The sequence below is a fragment of the Dermacentor silvarum genome, chromosome 5 (assembly GCF_013339745.2).
Source record: "Dermacentor silvarum isolate Dsil-2018 chromosome 5, BIME_Dsil_1.4, whole genome shotgun sequence".
Classification (NCBI taxonomy): domain Eukaryota; kingdom Metazoa; phylum Arthropoda; class Arachnida; order Ixodida; family Ixodidae; genus Dermacentor; species Dermacentor silvarum.
The window spans coordinates 53,249,808-53,267,744 of record NC_051158.1 but is presented as its reverse complement, the minus strand read 5'-3'; the positions used below and the strand labels follow the sequence as shown (position 1 = coordinate 53,267,744).

Genomic DNA, 17,937 nt, shown 5'->3' with positions numbered 1-17,937 from the left:
GCCAACTCCTACGTCAACATTCCTCCTTTCCGGTTTTCCTCGCGTCGTCGAGTGCGTTGAGTGCCAATTCCTAAGTTAATTTTAAGTAAGCGATGGCTGCTGCAAGTGTAAAGAATCAACTTGGACTTTGCAATGAAGTTGACAGTGATCCCGCAATTTTTTTGTAGGTAAATAAAGTGTGTTTGCTTTTTTTCCCAAGTTGAGTGCAGTAACTTAGCGGTCCTTGTACGCACCAATCGGAAAGCTACCGTTTGCCCAAGGGCCTATATTTTATATATCGAATTACCTGCATATCAAATTTCGTGATCCCCTTCAGATTCGATATAACTGGGTTCAAATATATATATATATATATATATATATAATGGAAGCTATAGCATGGAAGCTCTTGGTGAGTACCGAAGGAAGGTGAGACAGTGCGAGACTGACGTAAAAAAAATTCACACAGGAACTCCTTTGGGAGCTCTACAAGTATGCGTAAGGATTGGTCCACTTGCTCATCTTATCAATGTTATGAGTGGTGTAATTATCGTGCGTGATCATGTAATTATGCGTGCTTAAGCATTGGTCCACTTGCTCATTATCAATGTTATGAAACTTGATCAGACCGTTACAAACCCTTATCAACCTGTATCAATCATTATCAACATTATCGGTCTATATCAGATTTTATCAACCCTTATGTGCTGTCATCAACACTCGACCGGAGCCTTACCAACCCTTATCGGTCGGTATCAACCGTATCACAATTAATCCCATCCTTATCACCCTTTATCGGTTCTTTTCAACCTTTTCTGATATGATCACACTTTTATCAAATTTTATCTCTCCTTATTAACCTTATCAGACTTGATATGACCCTTATCAACCCTTATCGATGCTTATTACCCTATCATAATTGCTCCGACCAATATTTAACACCTTCTGCATTAGCGTCGAACCATTATCAACCTATGATGAGAACCTTTAACCCCTCATCGTTCATTATCACCACATTGACTGCTTTTCTGTCTGTGTTGAGCGACGTGAAGCACGTGCACCCTCAGAGACCTGTGGAATTTCGGCCGGTGAAGGAACGTCCCAACGGAAGGCGCATCCCGCGACCATCGAAACGCATCGGGAATGTGGCGTGTTTTGCAATACATTTTCGGAAAATCGAATTATCCTGACGTCTACAATGCACCGAAGACCACTCTACATAAGGCTTTTATTCCGCCATCACGAAATCTTTCCACAAAGGCCTTCAAGAAACTGTTCTCCTTTGACATTTGTTTTGTGCCGCAGCTACAACACATTGATATGGTTCGGATATGTGCACCTCCTATAAGCGTGCATATTTGGCCCATCTGGTAAGACACTCGGCTTTTGAGCATGGGGTCGTAAGCTCGAAAACTCACCAACGCCACAATTTTTACTTTAAAATTTATGTGTTTCATATATTATAAAGTACGAGTTAAAATACACTGATTTATCTAAAAGGATCCATCTTGATCGCTTCCTTCTCTTCTTCCACCTCCTTACCCTCCTGACTCTTCAGTTTTCTTCTGCTTTGCTGGAACATCACAGCCTCCCGGGCTTCGGCTTACATCCCTCCTGGGATGACAGGGTATGACGTTAACCACAGTTGCTCTTTCAGTCCCCCCCCCCCCCCCCCACCCGGTCCCGAATAGTGTAGCACGTTTTAGAATTCCTTGCTGTTTCATGGAATTTAGCACTGTGTAGGTAGGGACCAGATAATTTTGGCTTTGGTCCACACAAACTCCGTCGGACTAAAACTGTATCTCCAGGCTCTATACTGGACTATACTGGACTATACGTCGGACTAAAGCTGTGTCTCGCGAAGAGGAGCGTATGAGCTCCTCTTCCGTGTTGCGCTTTTCCTGTAGCTCTACTTTTCCAGCGATTCCAAGGTCGTAGTCCGCCGGTAGCCAAGTGGTTTCGCCTGATGCAGCAAAGTTAACCGTCATCCTAATCCCATGGTATGAGAAAGGTTATGGTGCCTGACTGCCGCTTCCAAGGCACACTTCCATCCACCCCTGAAATCAAGCTATATTGCGATGAATGTTTTCAAATCCCGAATGAGCCTCTCAGCTAAGGCGTTTCCTTCAGGGTGCTAGGGTGCCGCAAATCTAAGGGAAATTACTCTTTCACGGGCCCATTCCTGGAGGTTCTTACTGCGGAAAGCTGGCCCGTTGTCGGACATCGCCACCTTGGTGTTACTGAACCTATTTAGCTCCACTAACGTAAAAACAGAATTGGTATCTTCCTTTTCCGGCTTTACAGCTGCTGTGCGTGCACATTCAGCTATGGCAACAAGAAATGCTTGAGTCTTACTGACTCCCTCGCCCCTATTTTTGATTTCGGTGAAATCTAGATGAATTAATTCAAATGGTACTTGGGAAAGATTAGCGATGACCATTTCATTCCCTCTTGGACGATACTTGGCCTTGATAATCTGACACTGGTGACACGTTTGCACGTAGTTCTTGATATCTTCTTTCATATTTTCCCATGTGAATCGACTTTTTATCTTCCAGCAAGATTTACAGAATCCATCGTGCCCTACTGACTCTGGACTGTCATTACATAGCTTCAACACCTTTGCAACCAAACTACCTGGCACACAGAACTTGCCGTTATCGTAAGTCAAGTCTTCGGTGCCTCCCCACCAGCTGTAAACGTGTTCCCAGGACTCATCGAGAATGCAATTTTATGGCTTGCATTGCCATTCTATATATCACCGACGTTACACTAGCTGGCCTATACGAGCTCGTCTTATCCTTATCTCCTTTGCCTTTGTAGATGAGGTTCATCTAGCTTTCACGCCATCCAACGGGAATTTCCTTTGTTCTAATCACTTGCTCTATGACATTAGTCAGTGCCTTGCTCTTTGGACCGAGGTTTTTCATTAGCTATATTCGGATTTCATCGGGTCCTGCTGCGGTGTTATTAGGGTCATTTTCAGCTGCCTTTTTCCAATAAAAGCTTTCAATGCTAAATTTTGATCTCTCCGTCCTTTCTGCTGTTATTGGAGCTGTTGTTTAAACTACGGTTTTTCTCATGCCGGAGTTATCCCTAATAACGTCTGTGATCTACCGCTGCGCATCGTCTCCTTCGTGGATGTTACCGTCTTCATCCCTTATAGCCGTTTGCGAGTTTTTAGTGCCTGACACACAGAACTTGCCATTATCGTAAGTCAAGTCTTTGGTGCCTTCCCACAAGCTGTAAACGTGTCCATAGGCAGACGTGTTCACTTCTGTGACGCGGAACCGGGAAAGAGCATCTGCGTCAGGGAGCTTATCACCGGGTCGATGGCTTACATTGAAAGTGAACAGTTGTATTTCACTGATCCAACGCGCCACCCTGCCCTTAGGCTTGGTTAATCACAATAGCTAGGTTAACGCTCGGTTTTCAGTCAAAATACGAAAGTGGCGACCCTCTATGTAGCTTCTGAAATATCGGAGGGCCATAACAACAGCCAAGGCCTCTTTTTCTGTGGTCGTGTAATGTTCTTGAGCTTTTGAGAACGTAGATGAATAGTATCCAATCACTTTGAGTTGCCTTCCTTGCTGCTTCTTAGCGTCCTCGTTGATATAGGACGGCCCCTGTATCGTGTTGTGAAGCGTTGGGGCACAGTTAGAAAGGCACGTTGAAGTCAGGTAGCACAAGTACAGAATCTGAGGATATAGCTTCAACCAGGTACTGGTACGCCTTCTCGCACTCGTTACTCCACACAAATGGCACATCCTCTTGCGTCAGGTTAGTGAGGCACCATGTCTTTGCAACGTAATCCTTAATGAACGCACGGAAATGACTGGCGAGTCCAAGGAAAACATGGAGTGAGTGAAGATCGTATGGCATGACGAGCTTCTTCATCCTTTGTACAGATTCTTCTTTCGTTGTTCTAGTTTTACCGTCAAAAACTCTTCCCAGAAAGGATAACATTCTTCTGAAAAATTCACTCTTCTTCCTGCTGATTTTTAACTTTGACTTGCTGAGGGCTTCTAACACGCACGAAATGTGTTTTTCATGTTCTTTGCTTGTGCGTGAGTGTATGGTGATGTCGTCAATGCATACGTTACAAAACTTTCCCAGGGACTCATCGAGAATGCAATTCATCGCTTTCTGAAACCAAGCTCCAGAATTCTTCCAGCCGAATGGTAAGCGGTTGTACTCGTACACATCGAAAGGCGTTACAAAAGCAGTGTACTGCTTGTAGTCTTCTTGTAGGGGCACCTGCCAGTATCCTTTACAGATGTCAATCCGAGAGAAAAAAAATTGACCCGCCAGTTTCATTGATGATCTCGTCTGTTCAGGGCATGGGAAAAGGAAACAGATCAGTCTACCTGTTTATTTGCTGGTAGTCTGTGCAAAGGCGAAATGAGCCATCGTCTTTCGGTACTATGGTGACTGTCGACGCAAATGTGGATGTTGAAGGCCTTATAATACCGGCATTTAACATTTGCTAGAGTGCGGCCTTCAGCCAGTTCTTTTTCCCGGGGAAGAGACGGTACGGAATTTTACGCAATACTGTGACGTAACGAAGCTTAAAATGTACCTCAAGTAGATATGCTGCTGGCGGGTACGTCTCAACACAAATAAATTCAGGAAAATTTGCTAATAATTCATCAGCACTTCTAACTCTTCTATGTGGATTTGGAATTCCACACAAATTAGGCTTACCTGATCCGGCAATGGTCACTTCGTCTCTCCACGAAATATTCATCTTCAATCGCTTCATATCAGGCCTATAGATAAAATAAATACGAAGTCAGCACCCTGCATGACAAGTGCTTCCAGTTTCAGGAGATGCCCACCAAATCCACCTTCCACTTCCGTCCAGTGTTGCAACATTCTAGTTTTTCCATCATAGCTTTGAACATTAAACTATTCTACCTTCATACACCTTGCTCGCTTGGACAATGTTCCTTATTTACCACGCTTACGGATGCTCCAGTATCTACCAGACAGTCCACACTTTTTCCATTTACCATTATTATAACTTATATAAGGTTTGATTTCAAAAAGTATGCATTTTCTATGTTTTCACAAAGACCAGACTCGGCAATAAAATATTCGACCGTTTCGTCACGTACGTCAGTGCTCCGTGACAAAGTATGACGCGTTTTGCGGGGACCACCCATCAGACAATCACAAGACACATACTTAAGACAAGCAAGTAAGTATCCGTGGAGGTCGGACAGTGCACAGGAACATCTCTTTGCGATTCGTAAGTCATGCCTTGAATTATCAACGGCAGGATTGCAGAGTCCGGAATACTAGGGTCGGCAATGTGAAGTAATAGTCTCTTCTCAAAAAAGCAATCCTGAAGTGTCCCTTCTCTGTGTCTGAACTCTATTGCCTTGTCCCATATGTCAATTGGATTTCGCTCGAAAGTGGAAAGAAAGCTCTCTTTCCATTTGTGCCATGGATCACAGCATTAGCTGGCGATTCGCATGTCATACATTTTGCTCACGTTGCCTGCGTACATGCGTATTCATAAAATCTGAGCCACAAGTTAGCTGCATAGCACGGCCCATCGAAACTCTCAGGCTTAACGGCTTCTCCGTGTGTCTTCTGGGCTTTTAGATAGTCGCAAACTGTTTCGATAATCCGTTGCTGCAGCGTGTGCTGCGTGGTCTGTGGTGCAACAGCGCTTGCAACAAGGCGTTATTCGTGTGCTCAGTCTCGTTCTCGGAATCTATATCTGAATGTCCCGAAAACATAGTCTTGAATTCGGACATAGAAGCATCGATGCGTATACCGCAACTTTTTCGACGAAGGCCTCTTCGCTCAGTTGACTGTTCTCAGCGATCATGCGAAGCAGTTCCGATGAAAACGATGATTCCTGAAGGAGCACTGGGTCTTCGCCATCGAGCTGGTAGGTCTTCACGGTCGCCTGCCCATCTGCTATTCTTACTAACGTTACTTCAAGCCACATAGTCGACGGCGCTAAATATAAAGTGCGAGTTAAAACACACTCATTTATTTAAATGACCCATTTTGATCACTTCCTTCTCTTCTTCCCCCTCCTGTCCCTCCTCACTCTTCAGTTCTCTTTTTCTTTGTCGGAACATCACATACATGGCTTTCTTTATAGTGATTCGTCTTACGTGATAGATGGACGGGACAGGTTTCCTCGTTGGGCAGGCTTGAAATGCTTACGCATTGAAAAAAAAATTCACTGATGATCGCGATACTCCATAATGCAAAATTTGAGCGCAGTTGTGCACGTGTTTTCATTTCGCGATATATTTGCAGGCGCAGACAATCTGTCTCGTGCGGCACGTTGCAAACGGAGCTAAGGGTGGGGCGACTGCCTCGCCAGTATGTAGGTCGCGAGAAGCAGCGCGTGGGTGACGCGTGGGCGCGATTCACAGCAGCCGTCGCCGACAAATGTACTAGACTAGGGAGCCTACATGCAACGCCGCTTTAAAACGCCGTTGCATGTAGGCTCCCTATACTAGACGACGCACGCTACTATGGCGCCATCTCGTAGCTATCGTCGCCGCCCTACGCTTTTCTCCTCAGGCTTTCCCCATACCCTCCTCTACTTTCCGCATCATGGTTCCGCTGCACTCTCCTCTCCGCTTTCCTCCTCACGTCTTTCATCCCATGCTGCGATCCACGTTCCCTTTAATCTTTCGCTGTTCCTTGTTCGCTCGGTTACTGCTGCCGACGTCGACACCGATGCTCACCGCCGGAGCGGGCACCTAAGAGCCGCAGTGTTAAAAATATTGCAGAAACTCCTTTGGGAGTTGTCTAAGTATGAGTATGCTGTGTGCCACTTGCTCATTTCCAGGAAGTCTGGTGTCATTATCAATGCTGCGGAACTTGATCCGACCAGTATAAACAACAGCGTTGCGGTAGACACCATCTGCTGTGGATGGCAGTGCAAGGTGTATTGATGATGCAAGCACAACTACTGTAGATGGCACCGCCATCTACAGTAGTTGTGCTGATAACCTTCCAATCATTTAAGCCTTTAGCGCCTTATCCATCCGCGTCGAACCAACTGCGTATGGCGTGCCCACGTGGGCACTATCTTGAAAGCAATCTTCGATGGAGACAGAGTGCGTCGAGTGCTGATAGCTTCGTGTACGCTGTGTTCTCGCCGCTTAGTTTGCGAAAGGCAGCATGAAGGTCATTTCGTTCGCTGCTGCCGGCTGCTATCTTGAAAGCGATTGTCTTACGTGATAGATGGACGGACGGTTTTTCTCTTTGGGTAGGCATAGAAATGCTTACACATTTAAACAACCATATGTAATGAACCCACATGAGCAAAAGGGGGCCCAACGTGAATATATGAGCGACCATTATAAAACCCCGCATGCTTCCACACATAAGTCTCGTATAAATATATGAGCTTCAAGAATCACATAAAAAAGCGCATATCCGCTAAATCATACTGGGCAGGTCCTGTATCATTTGGAGAACATAATGGGATCACATAGCCTGTATATAGCCTGTATATTTCCGTATATTATATGGCACCCCCCCCCCCCCCCATATGATATATTGGAATATATATGTTTCTATATGTGATGCTCTTCCTTACATGATATGTGGGAACTGAGAATTTTTATATGGGACTCCCATATATTTTATCGGATCATTCGATATGGATGTTATGGGTTTCTTCGAAAGGGTGGTATTTCCTCCTGAGCTGCAATTTACATCTATATTTTTAAAAAGTGAAGGCGAAAGATGGAATTAGCTAACGCACGACAGGGGTAATTGGCGAACGTTGGAGAAGCCTTCGTCTTGTCAATGGGCATAAAAATAGTCAAGTGATGATTATGATGATGATGACGATGTTGACTTAAAATTACCGATGGGCTATGTGAGGGAACTTACGGATCGCCGTGCGGAAGAGGGTGGCGACTGTTCGCGGAATTACCGACGTGGCGTGCACGAAAAGGGGGTTGCTCGGGTTTTTCTGGACGTCCAGACGCATACCAAACGTGGTCCTGGCAACCACGTCGAACGCCATGGTGTTCAGGTAAGGTCGCACGTCGAGCTGTTCACCAGCCGGACCTTCGCGAAAGCTTTGCTCTTCCAGGATCTCCAAGAAGGTGTCCACGGCTTCGACCATGCCTGGAACAAACTGGACAAGTCGAATCGTTTACGTCACGCTTCACGACATCACTCAATGAAGTATTGCGTTTAGTTTTATTGTTAGCAATACACTATGTAATACACACTGTGTTATTAGGGGTTCACGTTTTATTGGCACTCACAGCGGGTAAATAATTTTCACTAAAAATTGTATCACAAAAACCTCGAATAATCACACAAAATGCTAAATACAATTAACCTTTCGTAGAAGAGATAATAAACATTATTTACAGAACAATTACATGCACACTCAAAATATAGATTATTATTACCTACATCACACAGATTTTCGATTAAGCAGTCGTTATGGGCCAGAACGGAAAATGAGGACCAGCCCTCATGCTTCAGTGGAGGTGTTGGATAGCAGTTTGAGATCCTAATGTTCGACCTTTAGGTCTATCGACATCCGCAGGAGTTGTTCTCTAAGGATCAGTATGAGTTTTAATGACATTATGATATATTTAACAGCTACATATGTCTCTAACACGTCAGTAATGGTCATCCCAAACAAAACAGTTAAACCACGGCTGATTGAAGGTCTTAGAGATACATACTATTTCTATATAATATACTATGCAGCATTCGCTAGAGAAGTCTGTACAGACTCACCATACCTGTCGCTATAGAACCAAGAAGTCATGGGCATTTCTTTGCGAAAGACAGCTTTCGCTTTATTACAACCCCCTCCGTATAAAACAGTGCTGTAGTGTTGGCAAAAGCCGCAAGGATTCCACTGCAACAGGCGCACAACCACGCACCCAGCACTTTGTTCCCCGGTCCGTCATTGTCACCCCGCGAGGTTCTCAGAGAAGCACATACGTCCCTATATCGGCAAAGCCGAAAATTTGATCGCAGCATTAAGGCAGGTTTAGCGTCTCTTGCATGAAGCTTGCTCCGTCACCTTGCTACTTGACGCCCTATTTCCCACATATTCTTGTTCCACAAAGTTTACTAACCTAAAAACTGGTAGTTTCGACTGAAGAGAGAAGCATTCATTGTGATAGCAAACTTTATACAGCAGTGCGCATTAATGTCAGTACATTTATCAGCTGTATAATATGTTGGAAACATTCACATACTTATAAATTAACAAGCACGGTGTGACTAGCGCACTGGGAAACATAAACACTTCTCACTCAATGACAGCTGATACGCGCTGTCGCAACGCTGACGTCATAAAAAGCGGCAGCAGAGCGAGGGAATTCACCTTCGTGCTGCCTCTAGCTTCAAGGTGAACTAGGTGAGCTACCATGTCCCCTCCCTCCTTGCGCACGAAAAAAAACAGCGCGTTACCTTGCTGCAATCCTCCACTGCGCACGCGAGAAGATCTCCCCGCACTAAGCTACCATCCTTCTCGGCTCACCCTCGTATGCTTTCCATACCACCTACAGCATACGGCTCGTGGCCGCGGTCCTATCACATCTGGGCTTTATACGGAACACCACGGCGACGCCGACGGCGACGATGACTGCGGAAGTTCGCCGGGAGTGTCCACATAATTGATATCGCAATAACATTTGATTTGAAGATGGTCTCTTATCACACCCCCCAGTAACTTGTGTTCCCGCATTGACTATCGCATGAAAGTTGCCTTAATGCAAGCGCAAACTGTAATCTCGATCTTTTATTCCAAGAATATGCCAGAACTGGAATCGCCTTGTTGCTTCCGTCGTCTTAATCACTAGTCTTGAAATGTTCAACAGTGCTGTCTGTGACCATGCGCTGTTTCATTAGATTTGTTTGCTCTGAAACCACTCCTCTCTGTAATGCCTATACGGCTCTCAGAGTAAAGAAATGAAAAAAAAGGAAATGAACGAAATGAGGCGAACAATTAAGCCTCCGGTTATTACGGTGTGCCCTATAGGTCTGAGGATAAATTAGCATCACAGTTCATGGGAGTTTGTTTTTTGTGATGCCAACGGTTTTAATGTCACCTACTAAACTGTCTTGTTCACCACAAGCGTGAAGTTATAATACAACGTTTTTGCTTTGCGGGCAATGCAATTCGGCAGGCAATTCGGCAAAAGACGAAGACAGAGAAAGAAAAACATGAAACGATGACAGCGGCGGTATTAGCGGTCAGCATGACATGCAGCAAACATCAACTAGGCCAAACTCAAATTCTTCTCAAGACAAAGCCAGGGGTTTCTTGTTTGGTGGTGACCTCAAAACACGCCTTCAATTCGACAATGTTGAATTGAATTCTGGAGTTTTTTGTGTCAAAACCTCGATTTGACTATGAGGCACGCCGTAGTGGTTGACTCCCGATGAATTTTGACGATCAGGGGATCTTTAATGGGCCCCCAATGCAAGGGACATGGGCGTTTTCCATTTCGCCTTCAGCGAAAGGCGGCCACCGCGGCCGGAATTTGTTCCCACGCCCTCGTGCTTAGCAATGCAACACCACAGGTGGTAAGCCACCGCGACTAATGTGAAACTTCTTTTTTCAATAGCGGAGCTGTTTAAGCCGACCGTTAGTCCGTAACATGCGAAGAGAAATTGTGGGCTGATCCCGGCAGTAGTGCAAATAAGGTCCAAACTCAATGGCACATACCGCTCGCTGTGAACAGGCGAAGGTGTTTAAGCATAGCCCAAATACGTGGCCAATATACCTTGCGATAACCAATCAATAGCCAAACAATAGCTAATTGATAATCGAATAATCACTACATTCCGGAAAATGCTGAGGATCAATTGGTAGTGCTTAGCCTAGCCCAAATACGTTGCCAATATACCTTGCGATAGCCAATCGATGGCCAATCAATAGCTAATCGATAATCGATCAATAATTCATAAATTTCGTACAATGATGGGGATGACTTGGTAGTGCTAGGTGCCGATCAGCTCCACTGTTTCTTTAGCCTTGCGCCGCAAGTGCAAGGTACGCTAATATTTTTTTCCTATTTTCTACTGGCTACTCTTCGAGGTATAGTGCCTAGGCTTAACACATATCCAAGTGTGCGTTGAGGATAACGAGATTCACAAATATAGGAACGGAGAGGGGGATACTAAAATAAATGCAGTTGCATTAAAGAATTATATCTAATGCACTTTGTATCGATGAACCCGTAATAAAGGAACACGTAAGAGGAACACTAACTTAGTTTAGACTGATAAGGTGTTCTTGGGAAATGCTATTTTTGGTAATTTCGCGGTTATAGGGTTAATTCTGATGGGACGAGAAAATGAAGGTGAAAGTTAAGTTTCCTCTCTTTTTTTTAATTTAGCGCCGAAACCTCAGCGCCTGTACGTCACTGTGACATTACGGATTTCAACGTATTTTCTTTTTTTCATATTTCGGTTGCACTAGCTGATTAAAAGTTCCTCAAATTTAGAATGTTGGATCTTGGGCTTCCTTAGAGTAATCAAACCGTGGTTATAGCACGTAAGACCCCATAATTTAATAATTTTTTAACGAAGTTAATTGTTTTACAAAAAAATAAATAGTACTTAGATAGGCGCCCTAGTAGACGCCGTCACAATCCATGACGTTCCTGCGAGCTAGTGCAGGAACTTAAAGGCGGCCTTGCCACCCGTCTTTCTTGTTTGCGCCATTGCTCGAGTGGTGTTTTTTATATTGTTAAAGGATAATTTAAATAGAAGTGAAATTTGTAACAGAACGAGTGACCAGGCCAACAAGACGGCCATCACTCTTTATTGCTGGTGCTAAACGTCCCCACACTTCTTCGTCTTTAGGAGCATCTTCCTCGCTTCTCCTTCCTCTGATAGGTTACACTGCACCCTATTCTGCGTCACTCCTCCTGGGGTGATAACGAAGAATGCTGCTTATAGCCGCAAACTCCAGCTGTCCATTATTCATGTACCCCACAGCTTCGAGTACACCTTGTTGCACCGACAACTTCGCTACTTCAAATGTCCAAGGATCTTGCTTCACTGGCCGATAGCCCTTTACGAACGACAACAAGGTCCTGTAGTCCAACGTCTGGTATATGGCCCAGGCGCTGCCTGTCAAAGTGAAACTTTATGGCTTTTCTATATCTTTGTCTGTCCTCGGATGTTTTGCGACGCTCAGTCAGCATTAGTCTGTCTGCAATTGCAAGCTCTTTGACTGCAGTTAGCTTTGGACTCTCACAATGGGAGCGAAATATAGACTGCACCCAAGTCCATATTCTGTGTCGCTTCTTATGATGAACCACAGCCCCTTCTAGGCAACATTTTCAGCCACCGTTAAACTTGGATACATCGACATGAGTTGTTTCAAATCGCTTATTACCCTCTCCGCCATTCTATTTGCCACAACGTCGCAATGTGACGCAACGACTATTTGCCCATTCTTGAATCTTTCTGCTAAGGATTGCAGGCCCATTGTCCCATATTGCAATCTTCAAGTCGGAGAATATTCATCTGTCAAGGAGGGCTATGACACAGCTTGCGTCTTCCTTGTCGCGCCATGCCGCCACCATTCTGGTACATGGATCTATTGCGGCCATAAATGATGGAGTTTTGCGTATGCCTGAAGATTTATTTTTCCGCTCGGTGAAGCCTACATGTATGACTTCAAAAGTTTTGACCGAGTATTCAGGCAACACAAGCTCGTCTGGTCTTGGTCGGTACTTGGCTTTGTTTATCTGGCACAAGTGGCTTGACCGTACAGTTTTCAATGTTTATTTTCATGAGTTTCCACCTAAACCTCTGAAAAATCTTGTTGTACGTGCACCAGAAACCATCTCCAGAAACTCTGGAGTGTCGTGGCACATGTGAAGTATTTCGGAAACAAGGGTTTCGGGTACCGTGAACTTCCTGTTTTCAGAATATAGGTCGGCATATCCTTCCCATAGTTTAGTCATGCTAATCATCTCATGTGGGAGCTCAATTCCCAACCGAGACAATGCATCCGCGTCTTTCAGGTGGCTGCCTGAAAGATGTAAAATTTCGAAGTTATATTGTTGTAGTTCATTTATGCAATGAGCAAGCTTTCCCTTGGTTCTGACATGTCCAGGAGGCAAGCCAGGGTTTGATGATCTGTGTGTAATTTAAAATTTCTCCCATCAATATAAGACCGAAAATAGCTCATGGCCATTAAAACATCCAGGGCCTCTTTCTCGGTCGTAGTATAATTCGCTTGACGAGGGCTGAAGGTATAGGAATAGTAACCTATAACTCGTAGCCGCTGCAACAGGAAAGATCGTGTGTCTCTTTGGTATAAAACTGGCCCAGTACCATCGTTCGATGTGTCAGTATTCATCTGAAAGGGCAGGCTCAAGTCTGCTAACGTAAGCACTGGGTCGGACAATATTCGATTTACGAGTTCCTGGTAGGCTGCCTGACATTCTTTAGTCCATAGATTTGACAGAAAAGGACAAAATGTCGAGGTATCTACAAAAGCGCTACTATGAAAGTACGAATGAAATGTCATTAGATGTCGCATCCTTCTCAAAGTTTGGTCATGTTAACCAGTTCACACAACCATTGCTATACTTCTTTTTCTTTTTTTCTTATTTCCTGCTGGCTAATGTTCAAGGTCTAGTGCAGAGGCTATATACACATATCAGTGTGTGCGTTGAGGATAGCGAGATTCACAGATATAGGAAAGTACTAGAACCTAGCCAAGGAAAGAAGCGAGGAAGGTGCTCCTGAAGGCTAAGAAGTGCGGGGCTTTTTAGCAACAGCATCTACATCTACAATAAAGAGTGTTGGCTGCCTTGTTGGCCTGGTAACTTCAGGAGTATCTTCCTTGCCTCTTCTTCCTGGGCTGGGTTACAAATTTATTTGTTTTTTAGTGTCCCTTTGAACATAACTCACTGTAGTCGCTAGGTCACATGTGTGTGAACAGTGAAAGCTAGTTATAACCACAACTAGCGGACGATAACTGCGCGCTGATAGACAAGACATTGGGCGTACCGCTCGCAGCTTGTTGGCCGTGAAAGCCGAAGAGAGACAGCGCCGTATGGGTTTCCACCGGTCCACACGCGCAAAGCTAACCACGTTGCAAAACGCCCGGTTGTTGTTCACGGATCTCCATACAGTCTGCAAGGAATGACAGGGCAAATACGACCAGTGAAGAGCGTATCAAAGGTTACCACGAGCATTCCAAATGTTAGGTACGCCTGGTATTGCAGCACGCGTATTAGAATGTGCACATCTTTTTCGTAATCCTTCTTTAAATAGATTACACCTGCACGTCGTAATAATGTAAGCTTCGCACTTCTAATTTCGTACACTGTCACGAATACTTCAAAACATGACAAAATCACAGTTTTGATTGGAAGAGAGCTGTACCATGTTCGAGAATTGCTTGTAAATTGCGCTGTTGTTAATTACCACCATGTACACGTGCCAATCAGATAAAGTAAGCCGCTAGACCACTTCAGTCAGCTAGTGATGTTGCTACAACTAGTACTCTACATTTGGGCTTGAGCAATTACAGGAACCCCTATGAATTTCACTTCATGCAACAGTAAAAAAGCTTTCCGACATTGGCTACGAAATTATAAGCATGATGACAAAAAATATATTGGAGGAAAATAATAAGAGCTGCGAAATGTGACGCATTATTAGCTAAAGTTTTCCCGTAAGGTGCAAAAGTGGAAATGCAGCTACCGTCACGTGATGGAACCTTCCAAGACACACGTGCAAATATCCAGCCCCCTTGTAGGCGTGTAGTTTAACCCGCAGGAGCACATGATATGAATAGCAGGCCACCTGCTTAAGGCGATAAAGGCGTCGCGTCTGATTACTGGCAGATACCTTGCAACAACGATAGATCGAGGCTTTTGTGACCTCGCTATTTGCATTTACATAGCTTTCAGAACTGTCGCGAGTGTTTTTAATGGCATAGCAGTACAATTACACGGCTCTGGTGCCCTGCGCCAACTGCAGGCACCTAGGCCAGCGGACTTCACGATAAACATGACCTAGAATGAAAGTAAGATAGCTGATTTCCAAATGCAACCTGCAGGAAATTCTTAGTTGAGACGCTTAGCTGATGCGACTTTAACAGCGGAGCTGTTTAAGCTCGGAAAAATTCCGGTGTGCAACGCTAAAACTGTTTGAGCTAGGAAATGCCACGTCCCTCGCGCGCAGAGCGCGAGGAGCGCGCTATGCTCAAAAGAGAAGAGCCTGGACATTGACGTCATGGCTGCGCCGAGCACGTGTTCAGCTGAGTCATGTGACCGCGCTAACTAAAGCGTGCGCGCGGCGGCTCCCGGGAATTTATCCGCTCTACCAAGATATGGCTCGACCTAAGCGCACATTGATGCCGGAAGAAGAGGCTACCCGACGAGAGAAGCGCATTCAAGCCACGCGGGAAAGGAATTGCCGTCTTCGTGCCGATCCAGCCTACCTCACCGACAAAGCCGCCGATATGCGACGTCACCGAGCAGATCCGGAATATCGAAATGCAAGAATCAAGCCAAAGATCAACGCCGCGAAAGCGACCCCGGCCTGCTAGGCTTAGGCTAGTTGCTAAGGAAAGTCGCCCAGCTCCGTTGTTTCTTCAGACTTGGCATCGCTAGTGTCAAGCTGGCCACTTTTTTTTTCTTTTTTTTTGCAGGAAAGCTGACTGTTCGTCCCTGATCTGAAGGCGAAGACGTAATCACAAAACAGTGCGCAATTTGTAGTAGATGTATTTGGATTATGTTTTTTCGGACAATCTCACCTCATCGGCTATATATTTCCGTCATTCTGCGGCAAAGGTCCGCTTTAGATTAACTTTTGCATAAGTCCTTCTCTGCTTAACCATTGAGTGTAGCTGCTTACAGTGGATAGAGCGTAATAGATTAGATGAAAGTGAAAGAAGACAATGGGGCCACAGGAAGATGGAGACCAGTTGATCAGAACAAGGGAAGCCTCAACCTGAGCAATTTGATCAGAGGGCTTTTCTTCAACACTTCAACTGCTAATCCTGCTTCCTGCGTTTCCGCAAGGGGCTTGTCTTAGTCAGGCCAGTACTGCACATGCATTACTTTGCTCAGTTGAATACGTCGTGTCATCGAAATATTGACTCAAGGCTGGGTTCCATCATTCTAGCACAGTTCATCGCACGGGAAAAGCGATGGTTTCAATTAGTGTAGCAACATCAAACAGGTTTTGTGGAAGAACCGGTTATCCAGTTACTCGATTCACCGGTTATTCGAGTTTAAAAGCCGGAAAACTGGTGTGATCGGTTACTAGGATGGTTGTGCGGTTAACAGTGTCCAGGTATTCGGATAGCCAGGGATTTTTTCTTCTGTATTTTGCCTAAATTACTTCTCTTTCTTGCTTGTATTATTATATTTGTAGTTGTTTCAGCAACCACTCATGCAACCCCATATCTGCTCCGGCCAACCTCCTTTTCTTTCTTTTTCGCACACTAAATGTTCGTGTGCGAACATTCGATTACCCGGCTAACCCGGTTATTCTAACAGGATACCTTCAATATCTCTTTCTTGAAATCTAGATACCCAGATAACCATTTTCAAGACCGGATTAACTTTCCAAAGTTTAATCAGATAGCCGGCATGACGGATATTTGCAAGCACTAGTTTTCATTGTACGTTGTGGTAATTATTGCACAATCTTGTTCGCTTTACAATTGGCTGCGAATCGTGAAATTGTCTTAAGAGAAGTGCACTTACCCCTCTCTCCACGAACTGACCGAAATCGCTGACGAACACACGCCTCAAAAGTTCAATGTCCTTCACCATGACAAAAGGGGCGTCGCCATTGAACATCCTGCGATGACATCAAAGACACAGGCAAATCTTGAAAGACCTCTAAAAAAATGCAAGGCTGCAAAGAATACCGAGGTAATGTGATGAGAACAGAGTTGCATAAAAATGATTGTGACTATTACTTCGGTGAAAGCTTGTGAGGACCGAGGGAGGGGAATGTTACCATTTGTTAGTTAGAATAACACAAGTAATCCGTACCCTCAATGTACGTGGTACAAGTTGCAAGCTGCAACTTGCAACAAGTTGCAACCTAATTGCATTGCCTTTTATCAACTTGCAAGTTGATGTACCGTCAAGTAGAAACCTTCAATGTGAACTGTGCTAATCTTATAGCACACAACACATTTGTGGTGTTCTTTGCGTCCTCGTGGGGTTACTTGAATGGTAAAACTACTCTTGTATACTGCGAAGACGCCGCTCCTCGGCATGGGCCGAGTTAATGTGCAGGAGATATTGACTAGTTTTGCGGAATTAATCTACCTTCTAGACGCAGTACCTGAAAGGGCATAAAGTGTTTTACCACCCAGTAAGTCAGCGATGCGTCCAGAGAGCACTGGTTAGTGAACAATTTCACATTTATTGCCTTCGATATGACTGTGTACAAGGCAAATTTCTTCGCCTTTAGAGGTTAAGAGCTGGACTATTTTCCGCACAAAGTTGGTGGGTATTTGTATGGTCCCATTGAACACATGGATAACAATGAATAATTTAAATTGATACGTTCACTTACCCGTAGATGTCACCGTATTTCTTGAACCACTCATCCATAACTTCCACGGTGTTCTTAAAAGAAAGAAGTGGATTATATTTATAGAAAAAGAGGTTTTCAATGCTTCGAAAAACACGAGTAAGCAAATAAATTTTGAAATAATTCCCTTCAGTTCCGAATTATGATAAATGTGTCAAATTTACAACACAATTAGATGGTGTTATTCTAAGTCACTCAAGACTCCGCCGAAAGAATGTCGGAGGTAATAGGACGACCCTACGCGCAGTTTACAATTAGTCGTTAGAGAGAAACGCAAGAAAAATTATAAGTCGAGCTAGATTGAAATATCACGCTTCTGTAACAACCAACTCGTCATTCGTAGCAATGGCAGTGCTTTCGCAAGCCAGAAAATTAGGAAAATAGAAAATCAGAGTGGCG

The 17,937-nt window shown here is 44.5% G+C and overlaps 1 protein-coding gene across 1 annotated transcript in view; it reads right to left on the bottom strand.

Moving 5' to 3' along the window:
- Positions 1-17,651, bottom strand: part of LOC119453394 (cytochrome P450 3A41) — a 36,988-nt gene extending 19,337 nt beyond the window's left edge. The window contains exons 1-4 of the mRNA XM_037715435.2: positions 17,521-17,651; positions 16,695-16,791; positions 13,981-14,106; positions 7,858-8,107 (exon numbers count right to left, since the gene is read on the bottom strand). Coding sequence (XP_037571363.1) covers positions 7,858-8,107; positions 13,981-14,106; positions 16,695-16,791; positions 17,521-17,558 — 511 coding nt within the window. The 5' untranslated portion in view covers positions 17,559-17,651. The remainder of the gene's footprint in view (positions 1-7,857; positions 8,108-13,980; positions 14,107-16,694; positions 16,792-17,520) is intronic.
- Between the last annotated feature and the right edge of the window lie 286 nt (positions 17,652-17,937).